This window comes from Pecten maximus, chromosome 10, assembly GCF_902652985.1.
Source record: "Pecten maximus chromosome 10, xPecMax1.1, whole genome shotgun sequence".
In the NCBI taxonomy this organism is placed as follows: Eukaryota; Metazoa; Mollusca; class Bivalvia; order Pectinida; family Pectinidae; genus Pecten; species Pecten maximus.
In genome coordinates, this window is record NC_047024.1 from 12,799,919 (window position 1) to 12,817,121 (window position 17,203).

Consider the following 17,203-nt stretch of genomic DNA (forward strand, 5'->3'; position numbering starts at 1 on the left):
GTACATATTGATAACCAGACACTCGATATGTGTATTTCTGTCTAAAAGATGGAGTCCAGGAGAAAATTCATTAACATATCCTCCCCACTAGATATATGTACAGAACATTCCCTAGGGTGTCACTTTAGACAGGTAACCATTTCCCATTAGCAATATACCTGTATATGAGCTGTAGAATATGGCTAGGAAGCATTATAACCTTTTTAAGACCTAATTGATGTTCTGATTGACCCAGGATTCCGCGACACTGTTCCTTCTACCATAAAATCTCAGTGATGGACATTTTCTGATTGGATTTGTTTGTTACCATTGATGTAAGCATTGATTTGCCTTGTATAGTCAATATATATATGTGTAGTCTTGCTTGAGGATATATATCCTGTTAGTAACAATTTAAAACTTAAAGCCAACAAATAAAATTTTGATGCGACATATATGATGTATCAAATTTGATAGGATACATTGGTACATACACTTTAACGTATACATGTTTTATAGCTGTGGGTTATAGAATTAAGATGTATCACATTTTCGTAGGACATGTTGGTACATATATATGTACAAACGAGTATAAAGTGTGTCACGATAAAAGTTTAGAAAATAGATATACATGTACCATTAAAAAAAAGGGAGGTAACTACATACTGAGAAACAAAATATTTGATTGACAGCCACTTTGGCTAATGATTAGGTCCTGTTTGATACCAACAAACAATGAGATAAAATAACAGTATCTATATTGTAAATATCATACTTAATGTTTACCTGTACCCCAGGTGTTGTCACAAGGTCACGGCAAGGCCACAGGGAGGTATATATCAGGTATGGTCTGTTTCTGTCGATTGTCATTATGAAGAGATGTACTTGTTGTAAGGGGACAGGAATGGAGCAGAATTGGTCAGTATATTGCAGATACCATGTATATGAACTGTTGATTGTGAAAAAAGATTCCTCCTGTGTGCTGTTGCTGTAATCATTTGTAAAAAGTTGCGATAAACATTTAATTCAAGGATTTGTCATCAGTATTGTATCATTAGCTGAGATTTTAACATCAGTATTGTACCAGCTACGTATATACTTAGCAGGCAAATGTGCTATGTTTTGCACACCTAGTAAAATGAATATGCCTGTATATCTGTCATTCATATTGACTATAAATGCCATATGGTGATATTTCAATGGTTATTATTTATAGATTCATATACTTTTGTAAATGGACATGTACACTTTCACCGCTATATATATATATATATATATATATACCCAGGTATATAGACACTTGTTTATCATGATGACTTTTCAGAGGTAGCAGATACAAGAGATATGCATTTAGATCGCTAATTATGCTACTGTTGAGTGCTACATGTACACTTCATACCTACCATAGTTGACACTTAAATATCTATGTCAGGGAATATTGAAAACAGGAAATGTACCTATTTCTCCTGATGGAAATGTCCGCACTGATATTTACCATAAGTCATTATACATGTATAGGTACCGGAGAGCATTATCTGTATTTGATAGAAGGGCTACCTCTCGTGTACCTGATATATCTGTTTGATTTAGTCAGACGAATGTCGGGATTTGATACTGAGAGATATATTAGAAATACATGTACTGGACATTGTGTGTGTAACATCCAATGGACATTGTGTGTGTAGCATCCAATGGACATTGTGTATGTAACATCCAATGGACATTGTGTGTGTAACATCCAATGGACATTGTGTGTGTAACATCCCGTTGGTGATGTCTGCTGGTAGTTGATTAGTACCTGTCAAACACCTGTTACCTTATATCACCTGAGTCACAGGTATATATCCGAAGGTATTGTGATCAGTTGGCATTATATAGTCACACAGATTTTGGATATTATCATTTATTGGGAAAATTGAATTCAGGACAAATGATTGACTGTTTTCAGGGATGGATATTAAGGTAAACAGTTTTAATACTTAGGAAATCTTGAGCCAACATGTTATACTTGTTGTTGTCTTCAAGTTATCTCCCTTAGGAAACATTTTTCTTGTGCCAGATTGTTAAATTCAATTAACTGTTATTTTATGCATAGAACTATATAATTTCAAATGTGTCATATGATTATGTTGAAATCACAATTCCTCAATTATTACACTGATTTCTTCTAATTTTCAAATCTTTTGAATCTGATAAGGAAAAGGCTGAGTAAAATATTTTGGCAACCTCAGAATAGCATAACATTTTATTTCTGCCTCTTTTACACACTTCCATCTTGTCAGGTTTTACCAATTATTTTTTATTGGTTATACTTTTTGGTTGATTCAAAATTCTTCATGGCCATGCATATAAATTTTTCTTTGATTGAGAGTCTGAGACACTTTTTGAAGGACTTGTTTAGGTTTCAAAATCTAGGCATTGTGGACCATAATTAGTACCAAACTTTTCCTCTTATATAACCTGTGTTCTGGGTAAGTGTACATGTACTTTTTGGAATTGTTTTAAATACTGTAAAGCAAATTAACCATCCCCTTCTTAAGTGGTTCAAATGAAGTGTGATGATTCTAATGGTTATATGATTCCTTTACAGTTCCCCACCAGTCCAACAACTATCTCCAGGGAGTCCATCAGACAAGCAGGTCAGTTTTCAAAAAACAAAATATTACTGTAATATATGTAAATGCTAATTATAAATATGTTTTATGCTTGAAATTTCAACCTTTTTATTCATTAATATGTTCCTTTTCAATATCCTCATGACCTTGAAGTTCACTAATGTTCCTTTTCAATATCCTCATGACCTTGAAGTTCACTAATGTTCCCTTTTGATATCCTCATGACCTTGAAGTTCACTAATGTTCACTTTTGATATCCTTATGACCTTGAAATTCACTAATGTTCCATTTTGATATCCTTATGACCTTGAAGTTCACTAATGTTCCATTTTGATATCCATTATGACCTTGAAGTTCACTAATGATACCTTTCGATATCCTTACAACCTAGAAGTTCACCTATGTTCCATTTTGATATCTTTGGGACTTTTAATTATCTTATGTTTCTATATGTATGTAGGCAAACTTTTAGTGGTTGTATTTTATGTGTCCCTTTCTTTTCATTCATAGAAATCTACCTAACTTTAAATATATATAGAATTAGCAATTACATCAATAGTGCAGTGTGAAATTCTTCTTATTATTATTTTTTCTCCACTTCAGTTTGTTCATTATCCTCTATTTTTGACTTGATCCCATTGGAATGTTAAGCAGAGTAATATTAATGATATATGTAACAATGTTAACTTGTTACTAATTGACAGACATCAGTAGGATGCTGGCAATATTGGGTAAAACAGTCACAAATGATATTATTGTGGTAGTCCGAGAGCTGTTGGTAGATGACATCATATACATGTCTAGACATTTGTTGTGAGAGTATATATATAAATCTTGTCATTGGTCTCAAACACTATGATTTAGAGCTTGTAAATATGAGATATCTCAAATTGCGACCCATTTTGCTGTAGATCTTTTAATGATGATCTGACACACACTTCAGGAATTTCTGTTCCAAAATGGCCAAAGATCATATTAATACAATCAGATCTACACTGTTAGGTCAAGATTGGACAGCGAAAAAAATAACCAGGTACATATTTAGTATTGTTAGAAGTCACCCGAGGTTGCCATGTCAAATGAAGGTACTAAGGAAGCTAATATAATAGCAACATCCATTTCACAAATGTCAATACCTTGGAATGGCATACTGCAAAAGCAGGTGAAACTGCCATATATGTCTAAATAATCTCTTGATTGGTTCATACTGGATGACCTATGTAAATTAGGAATTGTCACAGGAACGGCTAATGGGGTCTCTGTCAGATCATCATATTAATTAAGTGCAGTAGTGAAAGATCTAGTTTTAATTAGATTGATAATAGGAACGTAGCTTGATAATAGGACTTTCAATAAAGTTCAGATTTCTGTTTCCGTCTATTTGACTTATCAATTTATTGATTTGATTCCATTCCATTGATAGTTGAATTAATGTTAAAATATATTATTGCGACCATGGGAATCACTATGGTTAATGATTAGCATTAATTTACTTATTTCCTGTACAGGGATATAGCCTCGGATAGCTTTGATAATGTACAGCTCTCTGTTAGATCACAGTACTGAGCTCTTCATTCAGACACAGCACATGTATATTATATATCGTTGAGGCAATGAATATTAAATCTGGATTTACGATTCATCATTGTATAAATACTATCCACCATGGGAGATATATACATACGAATGGATCAATATTAGCAATAGTTAGATATAGATATGATTCAAATGTTTACTTTTATCACAACTGTACATAAACAACGATTTCCCACGCCTAGTTGTGTGTGACTAGCGTCAATACCTGTATACTGGACTCAGCCAGGATAGATCATTTCGCAGATGACTAAATTTTAATTCTGATTTACGTAAATATTGTTCATGTTATCTAAATCTGATCATTGAGGTATTGTTGGGGGGATGTAATAACAAATCCAGGTTTATTTTACGAGTTTTTCAATTGACATAAAGGGAGCGTACCTTTAATAGTATTAGTGACTAGATCAGGAGGGACGCTATTGTTCAGGGGTATGTTATAGCTCGGCTTACTTCGTAAAGATTTATTGATCAGCATTGAGGTATAGCCTAAACAGATAGATACAATACTCAAACATCTCGTGTGAATTCCTTAACTGCCACAGTTTAAAACTGGCAAAAAAAGTTTTAATTCTTGTCTAAAGTTTTTAACTAAAAGTTATATGTTGGAAAAATTTGGTAAATAGAATTTAAAATGTTGAGATTTACATTTTTACTGCTTGAGTTAACAAGGCTTTCCAAAATTTAAAAATCATCGATACCTGTATGAGGTTACCCAAGGGAAATTCTGGTATTGTGAATCCATGCAGTTAATCAATTTATTTAAAAGCAACAGGTAGTTCATTAACAATTCTTAAGTTCTTTAAAGGGTTTAGATTTTTATCTTCTGGATTACACACTCTTGTAAATTAGTGGTTTTTATCATTATATGCTTGTTGATGTATTATTAAATAAGACTTAAAAACTTTGGTTTTATAAACAATTCGTTAATTAAATGTAAACCATTATATTATATTGTCATCAAATGAATTATTAAAGCAATATATAGGTATCTGGGAATATGTATAAATCTTGATTGATTTATACATTGAAATAAGACTTTTTTTAAAGAGATTTTTATATTGAACTGCAGTATCCATTGCGGAGAATCTTCACCCCTAATGAGCTGAATCTAGACAAGGTATCCTGGTTTGGCTGTTCTTATACTCTATGCCTGAAATGCTCACATTTACCATCAGAATCAGTAGTCTTAAAGCTTTATAATCCTTCCAAGGGGAATAACTGGTATTTGTTTGTGTTGAGACTTAAATCTACATTGTTTTTTTCTTTAGAGACTACCAACTTTTACTGTGTTGTTTTTGTTGTTGTTTTTGTTTTCAGAATACAATAAAAATTATAACCCAAAACTAGTATAGATGGTGTTTTGATAAACACAAGATCAACATTTATGTAAATACTGTGCATAATTGATTTAATTTTGTCTCGCCTGTGATGAAGTCCTGAAGTATAAGCGTTGCTTTTCCAGCGGTGATGGTGGCGTCATCAACATTTCAATTCAAAGTTTTACATTTAGATCCAGCTTTCAAAAGTAGAAGTCTAACATTAACCAAATTTGGTATATGGTTAGATCACATAGTGGACATCTCAACACAGCCTTCATTCAAACAAAACAAAATATTAAAGATTTTATGGTCCAGTGACTCTAGAAATTGGGGATTCTTGGAATGTGGATTTTAAACTTTTGTGTTCGCTCAGTTTCTCATAAAGGATAAATGTTATTTCAACCAAACCAAGAATATAGTTGCATTTTGTAGTTTGGAAATCTCAATACACCTTACAGATTACATGTATTTTATTATTTGCCTTATTTTGGGTTAAAAACTTTTGATTCTGTGAAATTAATACAAAATCTTTATTGCTTCTCCAATTGGTTTTCAAATTAACGAAATTGGAATGATTTCTATCATAGAGGATTATTTTCCTCTCATTTTTCAGAAAGAGTGATTTTTGCGGTAAAAATGAAAATTATTTTGGTGAATTTTGAAAATTAGTGATTTTGCGAAATTTGATATTTTTTTTGCAATGCATCAATATATATTTATAGATGTTTATAATGTATACAGAGTGCTTCCGTACTATTGTTCCTTAAGTTATACTGACAAAGCGGGACAGGCGAGACATATTATCACATGTAATTCTTGTTTTATGTAATGTGTACATACAATATTTTGTAAGTCAGATTTCTTAGATTGGTTTGAATCATAAAACTAATTTCAGAGCTGTAACACTTTTTGGCTACTTTTGTTTTCTTGAATCTAATACAGTTTTGTGGGCTTTTATTTAAATCTTTATACCTGATTTTTGGTGTGTTCATGCCATTAATATAATCCTTTGAAAATTAATATATCAAACTTTAGTTTGAATGTAGAAAATGAATTTATAACAAACTTTTTCAAATGCACAAATTAAAAAAGTACAGAAATTTCTGTTTTAGTTTATATTAAACTTCATGACAATCAGTTGTGGAGAATCAGTTTTCAAGAGCTCGAATGATCATGATATGGTGATGATTTCTAGGGATGGTACACATACAGTTCATATTGCAATTCAAATATCTTTTTTCTCTGTACTATCATCAATGTTAGTAAATGTGTTATATACACCGGTCATATATGTCGATCTGACCAGGTGATAATATATCAGGTGAGATGATTAAGGTCAAATATGATACAACATGAAATGAAAAGTAAATAACTAATGTTATTATATTTATAAACTGAAATTAAATTTGAATTTAATGAGGGCAGAATGTTCATTTCAATTTGTATAATTACAATTTTTTTTCTTTTGCAGTTAAAGGTCAATTCGCCAAATAAATTAAGGTATGTTGTATGGTTTTTTGAAATTACTGAAATTCTTGACTCTAGGTTAAGATTTCTCTGAGTGATGATAGGTGGTGAGGTAATGAAGTGTAATTCTAACAAGATGTGGGGGACTGGGATAGCTCTTGTTGGTTCTAGAGCCATGGCCACCTAATTTCCAAAGATCAAAAGTACATGGTTCGAAGGTGAACCCTAACTGTGTCGGGTTGTGATTCTCACGAAGCTGAGAAAAAGGCTGGTCTGTGCTGTCATGGTTATGTCCTTTGGGCAAGACAAAGACACTTTACCCTTATTGCTTTAGATGGCATGTGACTTGCCTTCTATATGTTGTCCATTGAGGTAGTCACCAACTACTACAAATATACCCTGCCTCAAAATTACCCTGGCTGTTCATTGGTGATAAACACAGCAAACAGTAAACAAATCTAACAAGATAGCGATAAAACAATGGCGATATGAATAAAAGATAGATTCATATAGAGACCCTTAAAAAAACATAGAAGATCAAGATCAGGTGCTCTATAAGGGAGAGAATCTTCAATTCTGCTTCATTGAAGATAAGATCCATTTAAAACTAAGTCAAATACAGGTATACATAGAACCAGGATAGTGAGAACAAAAATCTCCAGACATTTTAAAGAGCTTCAAATACATCAAACTTAATACAGTACAACACTAAAGTACAATGAGGTCATTATGTTGGCCAAGAAACTTTCCCATACTCCTCATCAACCTGCATATCTCTCAAACCCTGGGATTGCTGTCCATAGTGGCCAGACATCTACCACAGAAATCTTGATATATGAAACAAGCCATTACACGGACACTGAACGTGAAGATTTTTAAACTTATCCTGAACTTTTGAAAAGTTGTACTAAAATCTAATTATATTATAAAACAGGGGCTCTGGAAATCTGATCGTGGGTAATTTTTTACCTAACCTTGAACTCTGGACAACTTTGAACATATTTCCACGGAGACATATTGAAATGTATGCTCCTTCTGAGAGAACTGAGACATATTGAAATGTATGCTCCTTCTGAGAGAACTGTTAGAAGGCGTAAGGAAAATAAAAGTTAGGTTGTAGTATTACACCTGCTATCCCAATCATGTCTGGCTGAGCAGAGATAGCTGTCGACTCATCAGTACCGACGGTTACACCCCTGGTCTGGTGCACCACTGGTACACAGACACATGTTCAACACTCTACAGCATTGTTTGATAATTGTTTTAAAAGTGCAATTAACGAGATAGTGGAACCCGTGAGTGAGTTGTGATGTTGTGGTATGTGGTTACCACTTATCAGGCTCTGGGATACAGGCCTGTATTGTGAGAAGAAACACATCTTGTTCAGTTTGTAGAAGACACTAAAAATTCTGGTGGAAAATATTGTGTATATGTGAGTAAGAGTTAAACAAGGCCTTGTAGGAATTTATATAAGTTCTGGTGAACCACACAGCAGTAAGGACGATGAGGTATGTTTGTTAGGATACTTTTAAGTGATATGTCTACAGTTTATTGAATTAATTTCAATTCAAAGCAGTGTATAAATTAAGTATCCTGTCAATACTCTCACTGATATTGCTGGATGTCATGACGCTGTACAGTGTGATATGGTACAAACAACTTCCATGAAAGTGTTAGCAAAAAAATATCCACTTTTATAAAATTTTATAAACAACTTATATATATGTATGTAAATCATCTTGCTTCTTATTTATATGAAGTTTTCAAACAAAATTACAACATACTGATATGATACGTCTACTGCCATCTTGACTTCTGTTGACATCAGGTACTTTTGACTTTGAACTCTGTTGACCTTGGCCTCTTTTGACCTTAGATTATGTTGACCTTGAACTCTGTTGACACTGGAATGTTTGACCTTGACCTCTTTTGACATTGACCTCTGTTAACCCTGACCTCGATGTGTTGACATTGAACTCTGTTTACCTTGAACTCTGTTGACATTGGACCATTTGACCTTTAGCTCTGTTGAAATTGGACTGTTTGACCTTGACCTCTGTTGACCTTGGACTAATTGCCTAAGTTGTTTGATCTACAGACAATTCTAATATCAGAATTGGGGTGTATATATCAGTAAGACTTTTAATTGCACTCACTGCTATTACCACTGCTTAGTTTTAATGGTCAGAAGAAAAAGTAATTCTATAGATCACTTGTCATTCTTCGTGTGGGTATAACCTTGAGCTAGCTAGAATGCTAATGTATTTTTAATAGACACAGGTACAAAATAGATACTGGTACAACTGTGTAAAATGAATAACTGGTCCCAGGTGTTCCAAGTCTGTTTATAGCTTGAAATCAGGTGTACTTCAACATTTTTACCAGATTAATAAATTTTCGGTACCAGGTATACAGAGGTTAAATGAATTATGTTCCTAAAATGGTTATAGATAACTTAAGATATTCAATATATGAGAGATTTCCTTTTTGGAAAAAAAAATATTGAAAATAAATACATATTATTGAATACATGTTATTGAATGTCAAATAATAACTGTCATCAAAGTGACTTTTCATATATTTGTCCCTATTTTTTGTAGGCCACTTAAAGCACCACCTGCCAAACGAGACGACAACGCCATGGTAACTCTAAAGGGCTGGCTGTACAGACAGGTATTGGAGAGGAGTTAGGTTGGAGGGGTATTCTAGTTGAGGAGGGGGAGTTAGGTGGGACTGGCTTACATGTATGTATAGAGCCTCGGGGAGGAGAGCTAAAGAATGGAATGTGAAGTGAATCTATTTGAATGAGATCCAACTTTCCCATAGCCTAATCTTTCATGACTGTTTATAATGAGGAACCACTGACCATGTATTATGGCCTGAAGGCCTGACATCATGTTTGTCTATCTGTGTACTGCAGGATACACTAATAAATATGTGTACCAGTTAGTAAGATGTGATGTACTGTTGAACATTTGGACTACAGATAAGATACACTGTTGAACATTTGTACTACAGATAAGATACACTGTTGAACATTTGTACTACTATTAGATACACTGTTGAACATTTGAACTACAGCTAAGATACACTGTTGAACACTTGTACGACTAAGATACACTGTTAAACATTTGTACTACTATTAGATACACTGTTGAACATTTGTACTGCAGCTAAGATGCACTGTTGAACATTTGTACTACAAGTAAGATACTTTTTTGAACATTTTTACTACAGCTAAGATACACTGTTGAACATTTGTACTGCAGCTAAGATGCACTATTGAACATTTGTACTACAGCTAAGATGCACTATTGAACATTTGTACTACAATTAAATAAGATACACTGTTGAACATTTGGACTACAGCTAAGATGCACTGTTGAACATTTGTACTACAAGTAAGATACTTTTTTGAACATTTGTACTACAGCTAAGATACACTGTTGAACATTTGTACTACAGCTAAGATGCACTATTGAACATTTGTACTACAATTAAATAAGATACACTGTTGAACATTTGGACTACAGCTAAGATGCACTGTTGAACATTTGAACAGCAGCTAAGATGCACTATTGAACATTTGTACTACAATTAAATAAGATACACTGTTGAACATTTGGACTACAGCTAAGATGCACTGTTGAACATTTGAACAGCAGCTAAGATGCACTATTGAACATTTGTACAACAATTAAATAAGATACACTATTGAACATTTGTACTACAATTAAATAAGATACACTATTGAACATTTGTACTACAATTAAATAAGATACACTATTGAACATTTGTACTACAATTAAATAAGATACACTGTTGAACATTTGGACTACAGCTAAATTAAATACACTGTTGAACATTTGTATGAACTGATTACAATGACTTCCTCATTGACCCTGAGGTACATGTTCCACTGACCCAGAAATAGGTATTATCATAATTGATACATACTTAAGAATTGCTACCTGTTAAAGCAGGAACTAGAAACTGGATTTGTTTATATTAACAGGAGAGTGGAAGTTGGAAGACATGGAAGAAACGTTGGTGTGTCCTGTCTAATTTCGGACTCTTCTTCTACAAAGGTAGGTTCATGTTTATCATGGTAATTAGGATAACAGGATATTGTTTGAATTTTTGTTTTTCCACAAATTACAATTTTTGTAGTGTGGTGCTCCTACATGGTACAATAACCACATGTCAGTGACCTTATACATCAGTAGGATCACAGGTAACTTTGTTTTATATCCCTCCTTGAGGAGTATATTTATGATAATCACTTTGTCCATGAGGGGTATATATAGTAGTCACTTTGTCCATGAGGGGTATATATAGTAGTCACTTTGTCCATGAGGGGTATATACAGTATTCATTTTGTCCATGATCGAGGGATATATAAACAGTAGTCACTTTGTCCATGAGGGGTATATACAGTATAGTCACTTTGTCTGTGAGGGGTATATATAGTTGTCCCTTTGTCAATGAGGGGTATATATATAGTATTCACTTTGTTAATGAGGGTTATATATAGTCACTTTGTCCACGAGGGGTATATATAGTTGTCCCTTTGTCAATGAGGGTTATATATATAGCATTCACTTTGTTAATGAGGGGTATATATATAGTAGTCACTTTGTCCATGAGGGGTATATATAGTAGTCACTTTGTCCATGAGGGGTATATATACAGTATTCACTTTGTCCATGAGGGGTATATATAGTAGTCACTTTGTCCATGAGGGGTATATATAGTAGTCACTTTGTCTGTGAGGGGTATATATAGTCATTTTGTCCATGAGGGGTATATATACATTATTCACTTTGTTAATGAAGGGTATATATACAGTATTCACTTTGTCTGTGAGGGGTATATATAGTCATTTTGTCCATGAGGGGTATATATACAGTAGTCACTTTGTCCATGAGGGGTATATATACAGTATTCACTTTGTCCATGAGGGGTATATATAGTCATTTTGTCCATGAGGGGTATATATACAGTAGTCACTTTGTCCATGAGGGGTATATATAGTCACTTTGTCCATACATCTGTGAATGGGTCTTTCCGTCCATACAAAGATATCTCCGGGACTCTGGACATATTTTTTAGGTGTGGGTTTATGTATGTTATCCCTACTCACTTTGCTTTTATTCGATACAAAGTTTGTCCACTTGTTGTAAACTTTAGCAAATGTTTTCAATGCTCTGCATTAATTAATTTTGAATTTGCTTTGGTTTTGATTAAGATGACAAGGAGAGTCACACTGTTGGGTCTATCCTGTTGCCTAGTTACAGAATTGAGGAGTGTAGTCACACAGACACCAGTAAAAAGTTTGCCTTTAAAGCAGAGCATAATAATATGAAGACATATATGTTTGCCTCGGATACACAGGATGATCGCACACGTTGGATTGAGGCACTTAAATGTGCAGCGGTGCTCAAAAATCCTCCTTCGTAAGTAATGCCAGTTCCTAAAACCTTTGATTACATATCCCAAAGTGATATAATCCTTCATAAGTTCTGCTATCTCCTAATTTAAAAAATTTTTGTATGCATAAAATCTCCTGAAAATCCTAGGCTCCTTTGTAAATACCGTAAATAATCGGGTATAGTGCGCACTCGCGTATAGTGCGCAGGTACGTTTTTGAGGTTCATTTTCAAAAAAAATACTAAAAATCTAAATGAACAATTTTTTTTTTCAATATTCAACTACGCGGTAGATGAATTCTAAAGCATAAGATGATAGGAATTTGTAACTTATGAAAGCTTATTTACCCCATTTAATTGGAACTACCGGTCATATTTGACACATTGGATTGACAGGTTGTTTACATTATACCGCGACAGGCCTAGTCAGCTTGCAAATTGGAGCGGTCCCATCGATGATGTTGTACAAACAAAATAATTAATCCTACCCTCAATTACCGTGTGATTTTCAATTATAACAAGATTGACTAGTAAGCTGAGTATAGCTACGTAATGTAACACAGGCCGCCATTTTGTGTACAGTACGGAAACAAGTCTGCTGTCGTTGTGCTGGTCACAACTTTTATATCAATAAAATAAACATGTGTAATGGATAAATCTACAGTGCATACGATAAATAAGAGTACCCCGGTAGTTTTCACAGTCAGATCGTATTTTACTGCCGCACGAGATAAAGGCATTAGTGTTACCCTTGCCTGATTGTGCATGCGTGCTGTTACAGCTTCCGTAAATAAACAAGTTGAACGTTATCAGTTTCTGGCAACACTCTGGATTTATAAGGTGATTAATTTAAAAGTATGAAATAACTCAGTACTGCTATATCATTTCAAGTTTTGTTTGATGTTAATTGAGATATTATACATCGTTTTGGACCTGAATACGGGAACATGCTCAAGTGAGATCGTATGTGTACGGAACGTGTGGCTCACGATCGACTTAGAAAAATCCACGTAATTGCTGATAAATGCACAATTTCAAGGAATTAAACATCAAAATAACTATTCATTTCTTTGATTATTTGTTAACTATTACTTTCTTAATGCTTGATATGTTATATATATATATAAGTATTAAATCATAATCCTGCTGTGGAAGGAAACGATCTCAAATCACATTCATTCTGACGGGCAAAGGCTTGTACTTGCGTATAGTGCGCAGTGGTCTTTTTCACTTGCCAATTTTTGAAAAAAAGTGTGCACTATACGCGAATATTTACGGTATAGCCCTTTGTCCCTTCATTGTAAGTATTGGGGTCGTAGGGGCCACGGTGTCCAAGTGGTTAAGGTGTTCCGACACTTTACCACTAGCCCTCCACCTCTGGGTTGCGAGTTCGAAACCTACGTTGGGCAGTTGCCAGGTACTGACCTTAGGCCGGTGGTTTTTCTCTGGTACTCCGGCTTTCCTCCACCTCTAAACCTGGCACGTCCTTAAATGACCCTGTCTGTTAATAGGACGTTAAACAAAAACAAACCAAACCAAACCAAATATGAGTATTGGATAAATGTGTATCATTTTACTGTAATTTATTATATAAATCTGACAAACCAGGAAGAAATCAGAAATAAGGTTAATCATGTAACATGAAGTTATAAATTTGTTCTGTGTTTTAATTCTGATTTTATTTTTTCCTCAGGAAGGAGAAGGAGACGAACAACAACACACCTCTCCCCAAGCTTATTCCCAAGTCACCTTTCATGACATGGGATGATGATGAAGATGAAGATGATGACCAAACACCTAGGGGACTTTCCTCATGGCAAAATAAAGTAACACAGGGTTACGACCCTGGACCTCAGCGACCAGGTACCCAACAACCACAAAGATCACCACAGGATGTCAGAGGTCAAGGGTCACCTGGAAGTCATTATGCAAGGAATGACCCCAGATTTGCAGATGAAGATCCTCGACAGCAGGGAAATCAAAAGGACCCGCGAGGACAATATCTCGGTAATCATCCACGACTCCAGGATGATCCCAGAATGGCAGATCCAAGGAACAGATATACACATGATCCTTATCGTGATGAGCCTAACAATCCCAGGGTAGCAACTCAGCCCCAGGAGCACAGACAATACTCTCAGCATCAATCCCGATCCCCAGGGCAGGAACAGCACATCAATAACCCATACTCTCACAACAATACTCACATGGATATGCAGCACCCCAATGGGTATGGGGACAAAGGTCAGCTTGGTGACCAGGATCCATATAGTTATAGTACCAAACACCATAAACATCCGGGCAATATGGGACACCATCGACAGGACCCGCAACAGATAGACCCCAGACATGATCCACGACAAGATCCGAGACAAATGGATCCACGACAAGATCCAAGACAAATGGATCCACGACTAGATCCGAGACAAATGGATCCACGACAAGATCCAAGACAAATGGATCCACGACAAGATCCAAGACAAATGGATCCACATCAAGATCCAAGACAAATGGACCCACGAAAAGATCCGAGACAAATGGACTCCAGACAGGACCCTAGGCAGATGGACCCAAGGTTTGATCCTCGACAAATTGATCCACGACAAGATCCGAAACAAATGGACCACAGACAGGATCCAAGACAAGATCCGAGACAAGTGGATCCACGACAAGATCCGAGACAAATGGACCCACGACAAGATCCGAGACAAATGGATCCACGACAAGATCCAAGACAAATCGATCCACATCAAGATCCGAGACAAATAGATCCACGACAAGATCCGAGACAAATGGACCCAAGACAAAATCCGAGACAAATGGACCCGAGTCAAATGGACCCTCGAGAAAATCCACGCCAGATGAACCCTGAAGAGGACCCAAGATACTCTAGATCAAACAAAGACTCTTATGGTGGTCGAAAGGCTGATTCCATGCCAGCCCAGTTTGTTAGGAGAGGAGACGATTACAATAGGAGGGGAGAGTCCCTTCCTGGTCACTATAACCAAGATGTGTCTCCTAATAGTAGCCTTGAACAGTACCCAGGTATGAAACCAGACAATAGAGGAACACATGGTTCTCCTAATAATAGTTTGGATCCATACTCCATTAGGAAAGGAGATTCCCTTCCAGGACGATACTCAAGGGGGCAGGACAATTCACCCAACATGAGTAACTACTCCGACTCGGTTTACGACAGATACACAGGACAACCTAACATACCTCAGCGAGTGCCTGACTCTCACGACCCCTACAGCAGGGACCAGTACAACCCAGGGTCAGGGTCACAGGATTCAGGGCCAAGGTCACGCGATCATGGCTACAGTGAAGGGCCAAATCAAAGGTACCCTGATAATTCACATTCTTCATCCAGAAATCGCACTCAGGGCCCACCTGACACCCGGGAGGGATTGTATGCCCGTGTAGAAAAGATGGGACTTGTTTCGAGCAAATATGGTGTTGAGGAAAATCACTATTTACCCATGGGACCCTTCAGAAAATCCCTTGAGCAGAGCCGTAACAGTCACAAGTATAATTCTGTGTAGATTTTACTATACATATAACCCTGGGTATTTACATGGGTATATATTAATACAGGTTATGGGTCACTATCTTTATGTATCCTATCTTCTGCTACAGCAGGACTTTGGACTAGTGACAGGAATCTTTTAAATGTTTCTTGGCATGTAACTTTGGCTAGATATCTGTAATAGACTAGGGCGTTTACAGTTTTAGAAAATGACTAGATGCATTAGTTTTGGGGGTGAGGGAAATGATGTTAAGCTGAGCTACTTAAAATTAATGACTTAACACATCTATAACACAACAAATTATTAATTCTTACCTTGCTGCTCTTTCCTGAACTCATTTGATGCAATTCTTATGCCACATCAAGTATATTTATATCATGCATCTCAATTTGTGAAAAAAGAAGGTTTTACATGATTTTAATTGGTGTTGCTATTAGATACTTGTATGTATACACATTTATAATAGCAGGCTTGGCAGTATGAACAAACTGACATCATATTTCATTGACCTTTTCTAAAACCATATCCTACTTCTTTTGTTTCTAACTACAATCTATAATCAGAAAATATCATATCTCATTGAGCTAATTATTATTGACTGCTTTTGCCTGTCCAAGCTTTCAGTGCTTTGATGAGGTGTTGTCATGGTTACAGTTTGTGAGATGTGTTGCTATGGTAACAGTGCATGAGGTGTTGGTAAGATATTTTGTATTGGTGACAGAATTTCCATTAATTTAGTATATTGCACTTTAAGGGATGAAAGACCAGTTCAGGGAAATCATGAAATTTAGGGGGGGGGGGGGGGGTCCCATGTAAACATAATATCTATTAAATTCATCAGAGACCGAAAGATATTTGTACACAGGAATTAAATCATTATTCTATTTTATATTATGTCTTTATAATTGGTTTTACAGTCCTAATGTTGTATTGAGTGTTTATACACTGGTTCCATGGGTACCTTTAAGTTTATAAGAGTAACCACTGCAGTGTTTGGTTAAGTGTTGTAGTATCGATGTCCTTTCAATGCATGTTTAATGTCAGATTGCAATTCCGTTAATACAGCTTCATTTTTATTTACAAATGAAATTTTTACTAATGAAATTAATGAACTTTATTTATGGAGAAAACTGAGCTTTGCTGTCATTTGATATGTGTGCTGTGTACGGTGGAACCTTGTTAATTTGATCAATATGATATAGCAATTTAGACTCTAACTTACCAGGAAATTTTAGCTTGGTAAATTTGACATTTTAATGATTATAAAA

The 17,203-nt window shown here is 35.3% G+C and overlaps 1 protein-coding gene across 7 annotated transcripts in view; it reads left to right on the forward strand.

Annotated features, from left to right (window-relative positions):
- Positions 1-17,203, forward strand: part of LOC117335636 — an 83,412-nt gene that overhangs the window by 32,470 nt on the left and 33,739 nt on the right. For 5 of the 7 annotated variants that reach the window (XM_033895768.1, XM_033895770.1, XM_033895774.1 and 2 more), the window contains exons 5-11: positions 2,570-2,618; positions 5,260-5,307; positions 6,981-7,009; positions 9,577-9,649; positions 10,992-11,064; positions 12,225-12,432; positions 14,099-15,748. In XM_033895768.1, coding sequence (XP_033751659.1) covers positions 2,570-2,618; positions 5,260-5,307; positions 6,981-7,009; positions 9,577-9,649; positions 10,992-11,064; positions 12,225-12,432; positions 14,099-15,748 — 2,130 coding nt within the window. The remainder of the gene's footprint in view (positions 1-2,569; positions 2,619-5,259; positions 5,308-6,980; positions 7,010-9,576; positions 9,650-10,991; positions 11,065-12,224; positions 12,433-14,098; positions 15,749-17,203) is intronic. The other 2 variants (XM_033895769.1, XM_033895773.1) reach the window with 1 other exon arrangement.